The sequence below is a fragment of the Thrips palmi genome, unplaced genomic scaffold, assembly GCF_012932325.1.
Source record: "Thrips palmi isolate BJ-2018 unplaced genomic scaffold, TpBJ-2018v1 HiC_scaffold_7, whole genome shotgun sequence".
In the NCBI taxonomy this organism is placed as follows: domain Eukaryota; kingdom Metazoa; phylum Arthropoda; class Insecta; order Thysanoptera; family Thripidae; genus Thrips; species Thrips palmi.
Window position 1 is genome coordinate 2,168,206 of NW_023144634.1, and position 13,103 is coordinate 2,181,308.

Below are 13,103 nucleotides of genomic sequence, written 5' to 3' on the forward strand. Positions count from 1 at the left end.
AGAGCCACGGCAGTTTGCGGTCGGAAGTCGTCCGTCCAGCACAACAACGGCTGCAACGGCACAGGGCGCGGCAACTCTGCAAGTGGCACTGGAGCGGCATAGCGCGCAATCCGACGACTGACTCCAGTGTAGCCGCCCCGCAGTCCCGAGTCGTTTCGGGAACGTTCCTGGAGGCACTGCTGGAAACGCCGCACCTGGCAGCCTCGTTTTTTAGGGGGGGGGGGGGCATTGGAGGCGCAAATCATCAAGGGGAAGGGGCGCCTCTTTCTCTGGCAGGTCCGTTCGGGTCTGGAAACCAGAGGATCATTTGTGGACCAAGCTTTCACAAGTCAAAGCCGGAAGCCAGTGCAGTGCGATGTGGTTGTTGCAGCCCGCGGCCCCGCCGGGCCCTGCTGTCCCGTCGCTGGACCCGGAGAGCGCCTTCAGCCTCCAGCACGGCCACCAGTCTTATCAAAGGGATGTGGGTCCCATCCTGCAAGGCCCTGGAAAGTCCTGAGAGGTCCTGGATCCGCCGGGGAAGTCCGTCGGGGGAAGTCCGCCCCCACATTTAGTAGGGGTGTGTAGCGTCGGGTGTTTGGGCGGTGCTTAACTTTCCGACTCGGTCGGTCACTGAGGACCGCAGCCACGGCCACAGCATCTCGGCCACGCTTCTGTGATACGAGCGGGACACTCTTGGCGCGGCCGCCTCAAGAAAATGGCTGGGCGGTGCTGGAAGTGACGACCACACCCAGTGAAGCGTTCATGAAGAGAAAAATGTCCGGGTAAATTTCTCCGAATCAGTTAAGAAAACGGACACCGAGGCTCTCCATTACAAGAATGATGTTGCCTTAGTTTCATGAAAGCTTCTTCTGGGCACGAACAAAGCAAACAATGCGAAGCTCGTATCTGCCTATCGCCATCCCGGCGTCCCATCAGCCCCACACAATGCCCTCATTGCAGCGACGGACTGAAATTGATTTCAAGGCGCGTCGTTTGCCGGGTCCTGTCGCCGCCATGGTGCAGAGACGGAGGAGAGAGCCGACAGAGTCCACACGGGAAGACTACAGGCAGAAGCGGAAATGGCCCCGGAAATGAGCCGGCGAGCGAGAGAGACAATTTGTGCGCGGTGCTGCGAGGCAGGGGCCGCTAACGGGGAGCGCAGTCCCAGCAGGACCCACCAGGACGAGGTGTCTCGGACACACACACTCGACACACACACTCGACACACACACACTCGACACACGCACCCAGTTTCTCACCCCTTCACAAGGGGAAATAACTCAAGCCGAATTCGTACACCAAAATTCACTCAAATTCATTGAAATTCATTAAACTTTTTAAAAAATTCATTGAAATTCTTCTCAAACTTCAGTAGTGAAACTGAAACTGAAATTCAGTGACTTCCCCTTACCCCTTCACTCATAAAATGGCAAAAATATAAAAAAACCACCAAGCCGCAAAAGACACGTACTATACATGCCGCGAACCGCAATCCCATTAAAACGACTTCCTTCAAACAAAACTTCCTTGAAGTTTCTCTCATTTTTCTTTCTTTATTTTTTTTTGTTACACTGTACTCGAGATTGCCCCACCCCTTTTCCTCTTCGCAAAGTGCCTGCCTGGCGGTCCGGCCGAGCCGCTCGCTTGTGGACAAACTTTGCGAGGAAATGATTTGAAAGCGGTCGAGGCGGCGGGGAGGAGGGGGAGGGGGAGGGGGGGAGGGGAGGGTGCAGGCGGAGGTGTGGCAGCACGACAGCCCGTCGCCCCGTCCTCGCTGAAATTTTCAAGCCGCGAGGAAAAACAATCGTCCCTGCGATGAAAAGCCACAGAGCCGACGCCCCCCCCCCCCCCCCCCAAGTCCCCCGGGTCCAGGCGGCGCGCCGCGGCGGTGTTCCAGATCTAGTTTCGCGCTATCCCGCGCCGGCGCCGCAAAAGGCCGCACCCCCACGGGCTAAGGCCCAGGCCGACCCACGGGCCCCATCCATTCTCCTCAAAGAAGGAAGATCGGCCCCAATCACACGAAAGGGATACCTTTGCCGCGGGCACCTTCACACCGGTATTTTTGGTGTTGTTGTTGTTTCGCGTTTCGTCCTCCTCGGCCGCACCACGCGAAATATGAGATGTCAGGGCGCGGCGGGATTCACGTATTCCGCTATTCGTCTGCAAACACGAAACGGGGCGCGCGTCGCGGCGCGCAGACCCAGGCCGAGGCCCAGGCCGCACCGCACACTGTGAGAAAAAAGTACGGAAAAAGTACGGAACATGTCTGGTCAATAATTTGCCTGGACCGTCCGTACTTGCCAACTACGGAACGTTCCGTACTTTTTCCCCGTACCCATTAACATGGGTTCATATGGAGCAAGTACGGAACGTTCCGTACTTTTCTCCGTACCTCCGTACTATATTTTTCTGTACCATTTCCGTACAAAAGTACGGAATTTTTTACAGTGCACGAGGTATCGCACTGGCCGCGATATCACGAAACAGCTTCGAGGCCGCATCGATCGCTGTCTGCAGCTCGTCAGCTTGTCGTCTCGTCACAGACCTGGCGTCTCGCAGATCGCAGACTACACAGCGGCATCTCGACGGAAGCCTTCCACCTGTCCAACCCCCCTTCCCCCCAAAAAAGCATTGCACGCAGGGCCATTAAAAGCCTGAAAACAAAAAAATTTTCACGCCTTTCAACAAGACAGAGACGGCGGGGATGCAGCGGCCGGGGAGCGGTTTTAAGGGAGGGGGAGGAGGCGGCTAAACCTGCTGCAGGCTGCAAGGGGTGAAGGGGGCTTGGAAGGGGGTGGGTGGGGCTGTAAACGCGTACAAACGCCTACTTTGAAAAGACAAGAGGGCGGCAATCCATCAGGCAATGGAGACGGCCGGGGCGAGAAGGCGTTTCGCCAACAACAACAACAACAACAACAACAAGAAGGACGACAACGGGCGGGAAGAAAAAGGCGAGGGACGAAATGGAGATGAAAGGGTGAGGTCGCACCGCGCGGTTCCGCGATCCACGAGGCGTCGGCACGGTCGGGACGTCTCGCCACTCAAAACAGGCGAATGCTGATGAGCCGGGACCACTACGTCCTGGCGGGGAGGCGTGTGTGTGTGTGTGTGTGTGTGTGTGAGTGTGAATAGCCGGGTTCTGGGCCCGGATGCGAGCAGCGGTCCAGAGTAATGCGCTGATGAGGTTGGGGAGTAGGACCTAGTAGGACCGGGCCAGGACTTGCGGCGCCTGGAGAGTAGGCATGGTGTGCGGTGCCTTCCACTCCTACCCCACCCCCTCCCACGCAAAGCCTGCCAGTCCTCCCAGGCCGCGAGTTGAGCGATACCGACTGTCATCCCTTTAGTCGCCGTATACACGAACCCCTTTCCCTCCACCCTTTGGCCCACGAGGCGCGGGGTCCCCAAAAACCGTTTCCCAGCCGGGAGGTAATTTCGCCGGCCCCGCTTCCCGACCCCGTCGCCCTGCCCCACCCTGCCTCGCGCGACCCGAGGGATCCCGGCCAGAGCTCCAGCGAGCCCCAGCCCGTGAGGAAGAGAGAGTTCAAGGGAAGGAAGAAAAAGGGTGACAGCCAACTTGCCAAAACTCACCTGTAGAATGGACTTGTCGAAGCTGGCTAGGAGGCTGTTGGCGGCCGAGCTCGGTGAAGTCGTCTCGAGCGGCCGGGGGCGAGCGGCATTGTCGGCTGCAACATCGGAAGAAAGGTGTTAGGCTCGGCGAGGCTTCACTGAGAAAATTTGTTGTCACTTTATGACAAAGACGTGGACGATATTTTCGTCACTTTCAAATTATGACAATCCGAGGGGGAACAGCTTCCCACATTCATTGTACAAAATTTGACCACATTCCACATTCAGGAGGCAAAAACGCCTGTAAGTAGGCAACAAGTGTGGCAAAAACGCCAGAAATCTTGCACATTCTTGCACATTCACACAATCATTGTACACAAAATTTTACAGTGGGTCACCCCTCGTGACAATCTCATCAAAAATTGAGGACATTTTCATTAAAGCTCCTATACATATTGCATGGGCGTGTTTTTGTTTTGATGACATTGTTGTAAGGAAAATTAGCCTTGAAATTGTCATCAAGTGACGACTCAAATATTCTCAGTGTTGGCAGCACAAATAGACCGCGAAAGAATCAACTGAAACAGTCAATGCCACTCGAGAGTGCGGCCGGGCGGTATCATAGCTTCAGGGTCACATGAACGGGAGGTAGGTGGTAGAAACCACCGCATTTATAACTCGGGTTCGCAATTACAAAAGTTAGGCTCAAAGTTCAAAATTTGTCATCTTTATGTTGTTGGGGTTTTTATTAAGGAATCACATAAGCTGTTGCAAAACGAGGAATCATTTTTAACAGCGGGGTCCCGCTAGGTGTGCCTGCCACGCCGACTCTAACTAGAGTGGCGTACATGCACTGTTTGTCGACACACAGGAGGAGGGGCGCTGTGCCGTGGGGACACGGGCCCCGCCACCCCGCCCAGGCCTTACGCCCAGGCCTTACGGGGCAGTGCCAGGCAGTGCCACAGCTGGTACATACTTTACTCTAAATGCCGGACGGCTTGGGCTACTTACGGCCCTGAGCCAACGAGTGCCTGCCTGTCTGTCTACCTCTCTTAGGGTCTATCTACGGCAGGCCTTCGCGAAGGTGCGTCAGGATGGGCTTGGAATGAGGCGAGATCCCACAAAAGTTTATCACAACGGAACAAAGACGCAAAGGGCGCATTGCATTGGTGCGTTGCAAGCGAATCGCAATCGCATAAGATGCGTGAGTTACAAGGGTTTCACAAACTCGTGTAAATTTTGTCAGAATTTGAGAAATCTGTCTGAAAACCTGATCGAAATTCGCGCACCTCTGAAAGCTGAAAACTTCTTCTGACATTCCGTAAAACTCAGGCCATCAATATCAGAAGAAGTATTCAGACTCTCAGCTTTTAGAAGTGTGTTAATTTTGATCAGAATTTCACACATGTTTATGATATTTTGACAAAATTACCACGAGTGCAGCGATGTCAGAGCGGTTTTTATCCACCGCAGAGTGTCGCGTGAGCCAAAAAACGTCTGCCAAAGGCGGTGGCGTCTGAACGGCCGCGGAATGGCAATAACGGAGTGAAAACAGAGACGCAGTGCCGCAAAGAGGTGCAGCCCCGCCTTTCAGCGCTTTCAGTCTTTTAGCTTTTCCATCACGCACCGAGCAGATCAAAGCCAGCAGCCCGTCTCGCTTGTCTCAGTGCACCGGCCTCATTATCTTTCCACAAAGCGAGGCAGAGCGAGGTGCAATTCTGGCGAGGCAGACTGCCCAGGGCGAGTGCATAAAGCACGTCCGCATGCAGTGCGGTACCCCTCCCCCGTTCAAATGTTGCCAATCTCCGACCACAGGGTTTCCCGATTCTGACGACGAAGTTCACTCTAAGACTCGTACTGAATTTTTTTAATACCGTACTGGCGATTGTGCGCATTAATAAGATTAAGATTTTTAATTGTTTTATAAACATTATTAGCAATTTCGTCTTGACAAGTCTGTTAAGGTTCTTCACGAAATTCTATTAATGCGCAGAAACGTGTATGGGTATCGATAAAATGTCGTTTGAATGATGAAAATGTTGAGATGCAAAATGAAATGCAAGTGTCCGCCCGCCACGAACATGCAAATATACAACGAAAAGCACGCTTCGAGTTCTTTGACTGTCAGCGACGCTTTTACCTGATTCAAGACGTTCCCGTTTTCAATGCCGACTTCTGCACTCAGCGACGCGGAAATACTACACGACTCGACAGAGTTCAAAGACTAATGTTATTCGCTGTGCATCGAAAGAGGATATCCCTGAATCACAAGTCAGTGATATTCACAAAAAGAAGAAGGGGTGGGGAGGCCGAAGGGACCGAGACTTTGAGGATGCGAAAAACGAATCGATACTTTACTGATCACCGCTATTCAGCCCTCCCCCTCCTCCGGGCCCTTCTCTGGGCTGTGTCGAACTGTGGAGGTCAAAACGTGGGCCGCCCCGGACGAATCCCTTTTATGTCTCGGCCGGCCGACCTGCTCGCTGGGATGCTCTTGAATTCCCTTGGAGCATCATGAGGACGAGCGAGATAGCGACGAAAGCGCCACCCGGCCAAAGGACTGGCCAACACGGCAAGCCGTCGGCAAGCCGTCGGCAGACGCGTGGAACAGCCGATTTTACCCAAAAGGCTCATTAAGACCCCGAGCCAGGCAGGGCCAGGTTCCGGGATGAGAGATGGATCTGCCTTCGGTTCCGCCCTGCCCCGCCCGAAAGGCTGTTTTCCCCTTTTCCGTGCAATCGGCCTCCACAGCGCGCTGCAGCGAGGTGAGGCGCGGCGAGGGGGTTTCGAACAGTGCTCGGACTCGCATTCACGGGACGTCCTACGGAGGGAGCGAGAGAGACGCAGCAACGGATCGGAAGCAGCCTGAATTGAATCAACGGGCAGCCAGCCACCCCGCGCCATCCAGGCGCCATTTTGTGAAAGACCGAGAACAGCGGCGACTTGAATAAGCAGCAGTAATGAGACCCGCAATCGGACAGGGAAACAATGGCCAGATGACCCATTTTCCCGCGACCCCAACGAGACAAATTTCTGTGCGATCCACCGTCCGCGACGAACCATCACGCTGTGAAAATTTATTGTCACTTGATGACGTTTTCATCACTTTCAAATGGTGACAATCTCATCACAAATTGACATTTCCATCAAAAGCTCCTGGGTGTGACAACAATAACATCAATTGTTTTGATGACATTGTAGGGAAAATTAGCCTTGAAATTGTCATCACAGAACGACTCAAATTTTCACTATGGTACTGCCGACAGGACCCGGCGGCCGCCTACGGGTCATTTATTTGTTCTTCACACGAGCACGATGCATGATAAGCTCAAAATCTTGCTCAATCAGGGATCCTTGACGTGACGTAACAGGCATAAGACAATGTTCACTGAAGGTTGAGGGTATGGACTGTTGCAAGTGCTTCCAAATACAAACTCGAGAGGGCAGAAAAATAACTTGCAGTTGCAGGCGGTATACGGAACGCCGTAGCATGCTCCGTATCAGACACTGATTTTTTGCAGTGCAGTTACCGGTCATAAATTGAACGCTTACAATAACGTTGATGCCTGCCCTTCCGAGGTACATTCAGGATCCCTGTGCATAATACGTTCCCGTCGCAGAAAATTCGGTGACCGCAACTTTTTTTTCGGGGCGGAGCGGGACGGGGCGCGGTGGAATGGGACGAAGACGTGGACGCCGAAGGAGCGACCCGGTTCCCGATTCGGTTCCCGGTGCGTCGTGTCTTCACTGGGGAACGCCGTCGGGGGCAAAGGCGTCGCGACGAGTTGCAGTGAAACTGCAGTCGGCGAACAAAACACGCTCCGAGCGGAATAAAAACAACGCCGTTCGACGACTCGGGGAATAGCCTCACGAGGAAGGAAAGAAGAAAAGGGGATTTTTGCGGAGGCTCCATGCATGCTCCTGTAGGTGCCCGGAGCGATAGCGAGGACCGCCAGAGGTAAGCCCCCCCGGTTCACGTTGACGCACTATAGTATCGCGAGCAGGAAGACTTTGCCGGGGGAAGGTCGAAAGAGGTACGAGTCGCCATAAAACGGTGCCCCCGAGGCGGTCCAGACGGCATCCAAGACTCATCCACTGCATCCAAGGAAGCCGGGGACGGTGCGACCCGAGCGGTCTTCACCCTCGGCTGGCCGGGCCGCCCCGTGGGCCGCCCCGTGCGGACCCACTCGTCTGGCTGCCAGCGTGGCTGGCCGGCTGGCCGCGCAAGACAAGAAGGCAAGGATTTATTGCAGTCCGCGCTGGATGCCAGCCCTGCCAGAGCGGCCAGCGCCCTGCCAGGGAGGGACGCCAGCGACGCGGCGTGTGAGGCCCCGATAGTGACTTGACTAGAAGGGCTGGCCAGGGCCGGGCTAAAACAGGTCCCCAGGACGCCGGCCCGGTGCGGGGCACTGCCGGGCCCGGGCAGACTGCTGAATAATTCTCTTTCGTGCAGCACGCTGGCACAAATTATGGATTTCCAACGCCTCGATTGCGAGTAGCTTACGAAGACGTCCATAAATTTGGAGAATATGACTGAAAAATATTTTTTTACTGTAATAAAAAGGGGGGTTTGGCACAGGCCGTTCCGGAACGTTCGCCGAGACTCACCCCTCATCTCAGAGGCAGGCCCGCACAGTGGGCCAGAGGACCGGTGGAGGCGGCCAAAACTCTAGACGCGTTTTGAGCTCCAGAGTCGCTGAACAGGTGTCGAACCGAACGTATGACCCCACCAATGGATTCCTCGTTCGGAGAGCAATCCATAGGTGGGGTCACACGTTGGGTTCGAGTCCCATTTAGCGACTCTGGAGCTCAAAACGCGTCTAGAGTTTTGGCCGCCTCCACCGGTCTTCTGGCCCACTGTAGCCCGGCCGAAAAGCGGCTTGTGGGGCGCCGCGCTGCGCGTTGCCGAGGCGTCGCGCGGCCAATATCGGCGGATGAGACGCCCAGGAATTTAATTGCGGCATTGCCGGATATCACCCGACAAACTGGGGACACTTCCCACCTCCCGCATTCCTCGGGGGGAAAAGTCGCAAGAATGAAAAATTGATAAATGGCAACGGGACGGACGCCTCGGGGAGTGGGGTGGTGGAATGGTCCGGACGACCGGCACCGACGAAGCTTGTCCCCGCTGCTCACCTGAGGCTCATCAGGCAAGACTCCCAACGAAAAGCAACCAACACTCTTAGAACCTTACGAAGTATTTTATGCACACATAGTACCTACAGACTTATTTTCTTTTGTTCTACGAGGAAATAGTTCGTAAATTACAAAGAATTATCTTTGTAAGCTTATGTTTGCTCAAAATACTTTGTTATAGCAATCTGCCTTTCTCTGGAAGGCCTAAAATAGTTTGTAAGGTTTTCGCAGCGCACGCCCTGATGAAAGACTTTAAAATTAAGAAGGCAATTCATCCCTATTCGGAAGCGTTGCAAGATCGCATTCACAAAACTGACGTGCACTGTGAAAACCTTAAAAACTATTTTAGGGCTTACAAAGGAAAGCAGTTTGTAATAACAAAGTTACAGAGAAAATACTCCGTAATTTACAAACTACTTCGTTGTATAACAAAGTAAATTAGTTTGTACTATGTATGTTCAAAGTAGTTCGTAAGGTTTTAAGGGTGTGCCTGCAAGAGAATTCGCACAGACACGACTTCATATTCCACGTCGTTCTGCTCGTCTGGCGTCTGGCGCATTGCCTTGCGGGTTGTTCATGTCACGCACCACCGACTGGCAGCCTTACAGTGCAGGGACTCGACCACACTGAAAAACCAAACGTGGTCCAGACCGCACCACTGGTGCGGTCAGATGGGTGCCATTTTGACCACATCAGTTGGTGTGGACTAGACCACGTTTGGCCACGTTTGGTGCGGTCTGCGGTCTAGACCACGTTTGGTGCGGTCTAGACCACGTTTGGCCACGTTTGGTGTGGTCTAGTCCTCTGTACATCTAGAGGACGAACAGGTATACGGGCCAGCCGGCCGAAGCAGGGCATCCCTGTGAAATGGCGTTGGTCAACATTCACCGTTTCGACCCATTTTGCGGCAACACTGTTTCCGAACTGAGACGGGAAATTGACCTCTATAGCAAAGGTATACTTTGCCTTTAAGGCCTTTCTAAGGATACGGTCCTATTCAGCCCAGTCCCAAAAAACCATGGACTGCATGGGATCCCGTGACACAAATCCCATGACAGCGCACTGAAATACCATGAGGCTGCGGTCATCACCGATCATCTGGGCGACTGAGGTCCGCACCAAACGTGTAGACCACGTTAAGGTTTTCAGCATGCACCGTAAATGTCTTACGGTGAAAGGCTGCACCAACATATTATGGTGGAGATTTTCTCCATAATACCAACGAAACTCGTCAAAATATCTATAAGGTACAGTGAATTCTCAATGGTATGTTACGAAGTCAGCTGCGCCACCATAATATGGAACATTTTCACCATAATATGGAGAATCTTCACTGTAGAACATTTAGAGTGTGCCACCCGGCAAGAGACTGCTCGCCGCCAGCCTGCCGTCGGCCTGCCCGGCGTGTCGAGGCAAACGAGGCCGGAGGAGAGAAATCGAACGTCGAGGGCCAATTCCACACGACGACCAAAGTGTTTCTGACAGTTCCTTTTTCCTCTCTCCTTTTTTTACGAGTCTGATGGAGGCGCGGCCGACAGCGCCGCTCCGACGCCCCGTCCGTCCAGATGACAACGGCCCACAGTGGGCCAGCAACCGGCGCAGGCGGCCAAAATTCGAGACGCGTTTTGAGCTCCAGAGTCGCTAAATGAGACTCGAACCGAACGTGTGACCCCACCAATGGATTGCTCTCAGAACGAGGAATCCATTGGTGGGGTCACACGCTCGGTTTGAGCCCCATTTAGCGACTCTGGAGCTCAAAGCGAGTCTCGAATTTTGGCCGCCTGCGCCGGTTTCTGGCCCACTGTGCGGCCCCACGCGCCAAAAACATAAAGCGGACTCAAATGCGCGCTTTGTTGCGAGGCGGGAAGGGGAGCCGCGACCGGCCGCGCCCCAAAAGGACCAAACCGGCGCGAGGAACTGAACCTAGAAATTGAATGCGCATCGCATCAATATCCGATCCCAGTCAGGCACGACATAAATAATGTACGAGATTTCTGGGGGCTCCGCGGGCAATCCCTGAGTAAGCTGCGCGCCGAACTTACTCGCGAAAGGAGAGAGAAAGCTGTGAACGATGGGCTGTCCCTTTCCCTTATTAGCTTTTATCGAAGCCCATAAAGCCCTCCATCTGGCCGCTGCAGCGCGGCGCAGCGCACACACTCTAAATGTTCTACAGTGAAGATTCTCCATATTATGGTGAAAATGTTCCATATTATGGTGGCGCAGCTGACTTCGTAACATACCATTGAGAATTCACTGTACCTTATAGATATTTTGACGAGTTTCGTTGGTATTATGGAGAAAATCTCCACCATAAATGTTGGTGCAGCCTTCCAACGTAAGGAATTTACTGTGCAGGACCGTCACAAGCAGGTAGGTAATTTAGCGGTCCCTGACGGTGACTGCCTCAAACAAGACACTGCCTGCATTTCAAGTTTGCAGTCTCAGCGAGGGGGCCACCACCCCCGTAATCCTGTGTACAAATTGGCTGGTAATCTCTGGTAATCCATGGCGTAATCACGTAACCCTTGACAAAATTATGTCATTTTTCAACGTTTTTAGTCATTTTCAACGTTTTTGAGCTATTTTTCAACGTTTTCGAACCAATTTTCGAAAATTTCACGCGTAATCCCTAGTAAATTTCCCGTAATCCTGTAATCTTGTGTACGACTGAAATGAGAGTGGTGCCCCCCTCGAGTCTCAGTCCTGTGTTTGTTGCAGTTGCTTACTCCAACGCTAAAGGTCTGTGAGGCCTTACAGCGCTTGTGGTAGTATTTGAGGCGAATTTGAAGGGTAAGAGCTCTTAGGAAGTGAGCTCAGCGGTAACAACATTGTGACAACAACAGCGACGTTTGACTTTTCAACGTGTCGTCGTCACGCAGCTCGCGTGGTATTGCCGCACCGACCGGCGCGCACACACACACACACACACACACACACACACACACACACAGTGTGCAAGACCTCCTGCAGGGAAGCCAACAAGCCCGCCAGTGAGGGAGGGGAGGGGTGGCGCCATGCGTGCCACGGTCTGCACGCCCTGCACGCGGGCTGACGAGGCCCCTCCGCCCCCGAGTCCTGGGTCGGGGCCGCGGTCGGGGCTCGGCCTCGGCGGTTCGCTTGGCAACGAGGAATCACAGGGCGAGCGAGTGCGACTCCCTTGATCCTTCCTTGTCAATGGCAGGGCCTCGCAGGGCGCCACGGCGCCACAGCCACTCGTTAATCACGCACGCGTGGGAAGCGCGCGGCCCCTCGCTCGGCTCGGCTCGGCTCGGCCGGCACCCTAAACGCCGGTTGGTACGACGCCGTACGACGCCGTGCGGCCCCCACCCCCTGCGATGGCGTGGCCCCTGTCTTGCCTCGACTCGGCGTCTGACATTTGAGGAGCCAAGGAAAGCGCAACAGAGGCCACCCACGACCCACCTCGCCCTGCCCTGGCCCTGGCCCTGCCTGGGCCCTGCCCGCCACAAAGAAGTTCATGAATTACGGGGAGGCAGGGGACGGGCAAAGGGTCGCTGCCCGAACTTTAGTAAAACCATAGTCCAGTCGAGGAAAAAATTCATGATTTCACAGATTGAAATTATTTTCGTCGCAACAAGGAAGTTGATTCCTGAGCCAAGATAACAAGGTAGGTTTACGCCAGACCGCGTCTTGTCGTAACAGGCTTCGCGATGTCTCGCGGCCTGTTCCTTCAATCCGCGCCTGGCGTACCTACCTTGGCCTGCGGCGCTAGCCTGCCTTCGGCAGGCATTGGCTTGTCCATCCTCGGTTACTTCTTCCGTGTTGCATGCTGGGGGGCTCCGCCCCCCAGACCCCCCTTAATTCTAGAGAGTTGCTTCATCGGCAGATAACACGACCATGACCCTTGTCACTTTTTGACTTGTCGGGGCTGGGGGGCGGAGCCCCCCAGACCCCACTTTCTTCAAGACAGAGGTGATCTACCTGCAGAAAACTCGATTTTTCGCCGTTTTTTAGGTGTTTTTCGGCTATAAAATCTGAACCAGTTGAGCTAGGATGGTGAAATTTCGCGTGTGCCGAGCCAAGGACATACCTAATAAGCCTGCAAAATCTCAGCCGGATCGGCCGAGCCGTTCAGGAGGAGTAGTGTACACACACAGACACACAGACACACAGACAGACAGACAGACAGACAGACAGAAAAAACTTTTCAACCCCACTGGAGTAACAGGCTTCGCTATCGCTCAGCCAAAAACACGAAGAAAACGCGTGGCTCGGACGCAAATTCGACCAGAAGGGAGAGGCCCGCGCCACACCACAGCCCACACTGGAAGGCGCCATCGCGTTTTAAAGTTGCAGCCAGACGCCCTGGGGCTGCCCTTGGGGCCGCCCTGGCCCTTTGGAGCCCTCCGGCCGAGCCTCGGGCCGGGCTGCCCTCAAGGTGCGTGCCCTGCCGGCCTCCGCAC

The 13,103-nt window shown here is 54.2% G+C and overlaps 2 protein-coding genes across 8 annotated transcripts in view; both read right to left on the reverse strand.

Moving 5' to 3' along the window:
- LOC117652403 (dystrophin) overlaps positions 1 to 13,103 on the reverse strand; it is a 149,052-nt gene that overhangs the window by 127,809 nt on the left and 8,140 nt on the right. For all 7 annotated transcript variants that reach the window (XM_034397282.1, XM_034397281.1, XM_034397283.1 and 4 more), the window contains exon 2: positions 3,568 to 3,662. The gene's annotated coding sequence lies outside the window, so the exon portion shown is untranslated. The remainder of the gene's footprint in view (positions 1 to 3,567; positions 3,663 to 13,103) is intronic.
- Positions 6,655 to 13,103, reverse strand: part of LOC117652706 (dystrophin, isoforms A/C/F/G/H-like) — a 35,985-nt gene continuing 29,536 nt past the window's right edge. The window contains exon 40 of the mRNA XM_034397799.1: positions 6,655 to 6,702. Within this exon, the coding sequence (XP_034253690.1) occupies positions 6,655 to 6,702 (48 nt within the window). The remainder of the gene's footprint in view (positions 6,703 to 13,103) is intronic.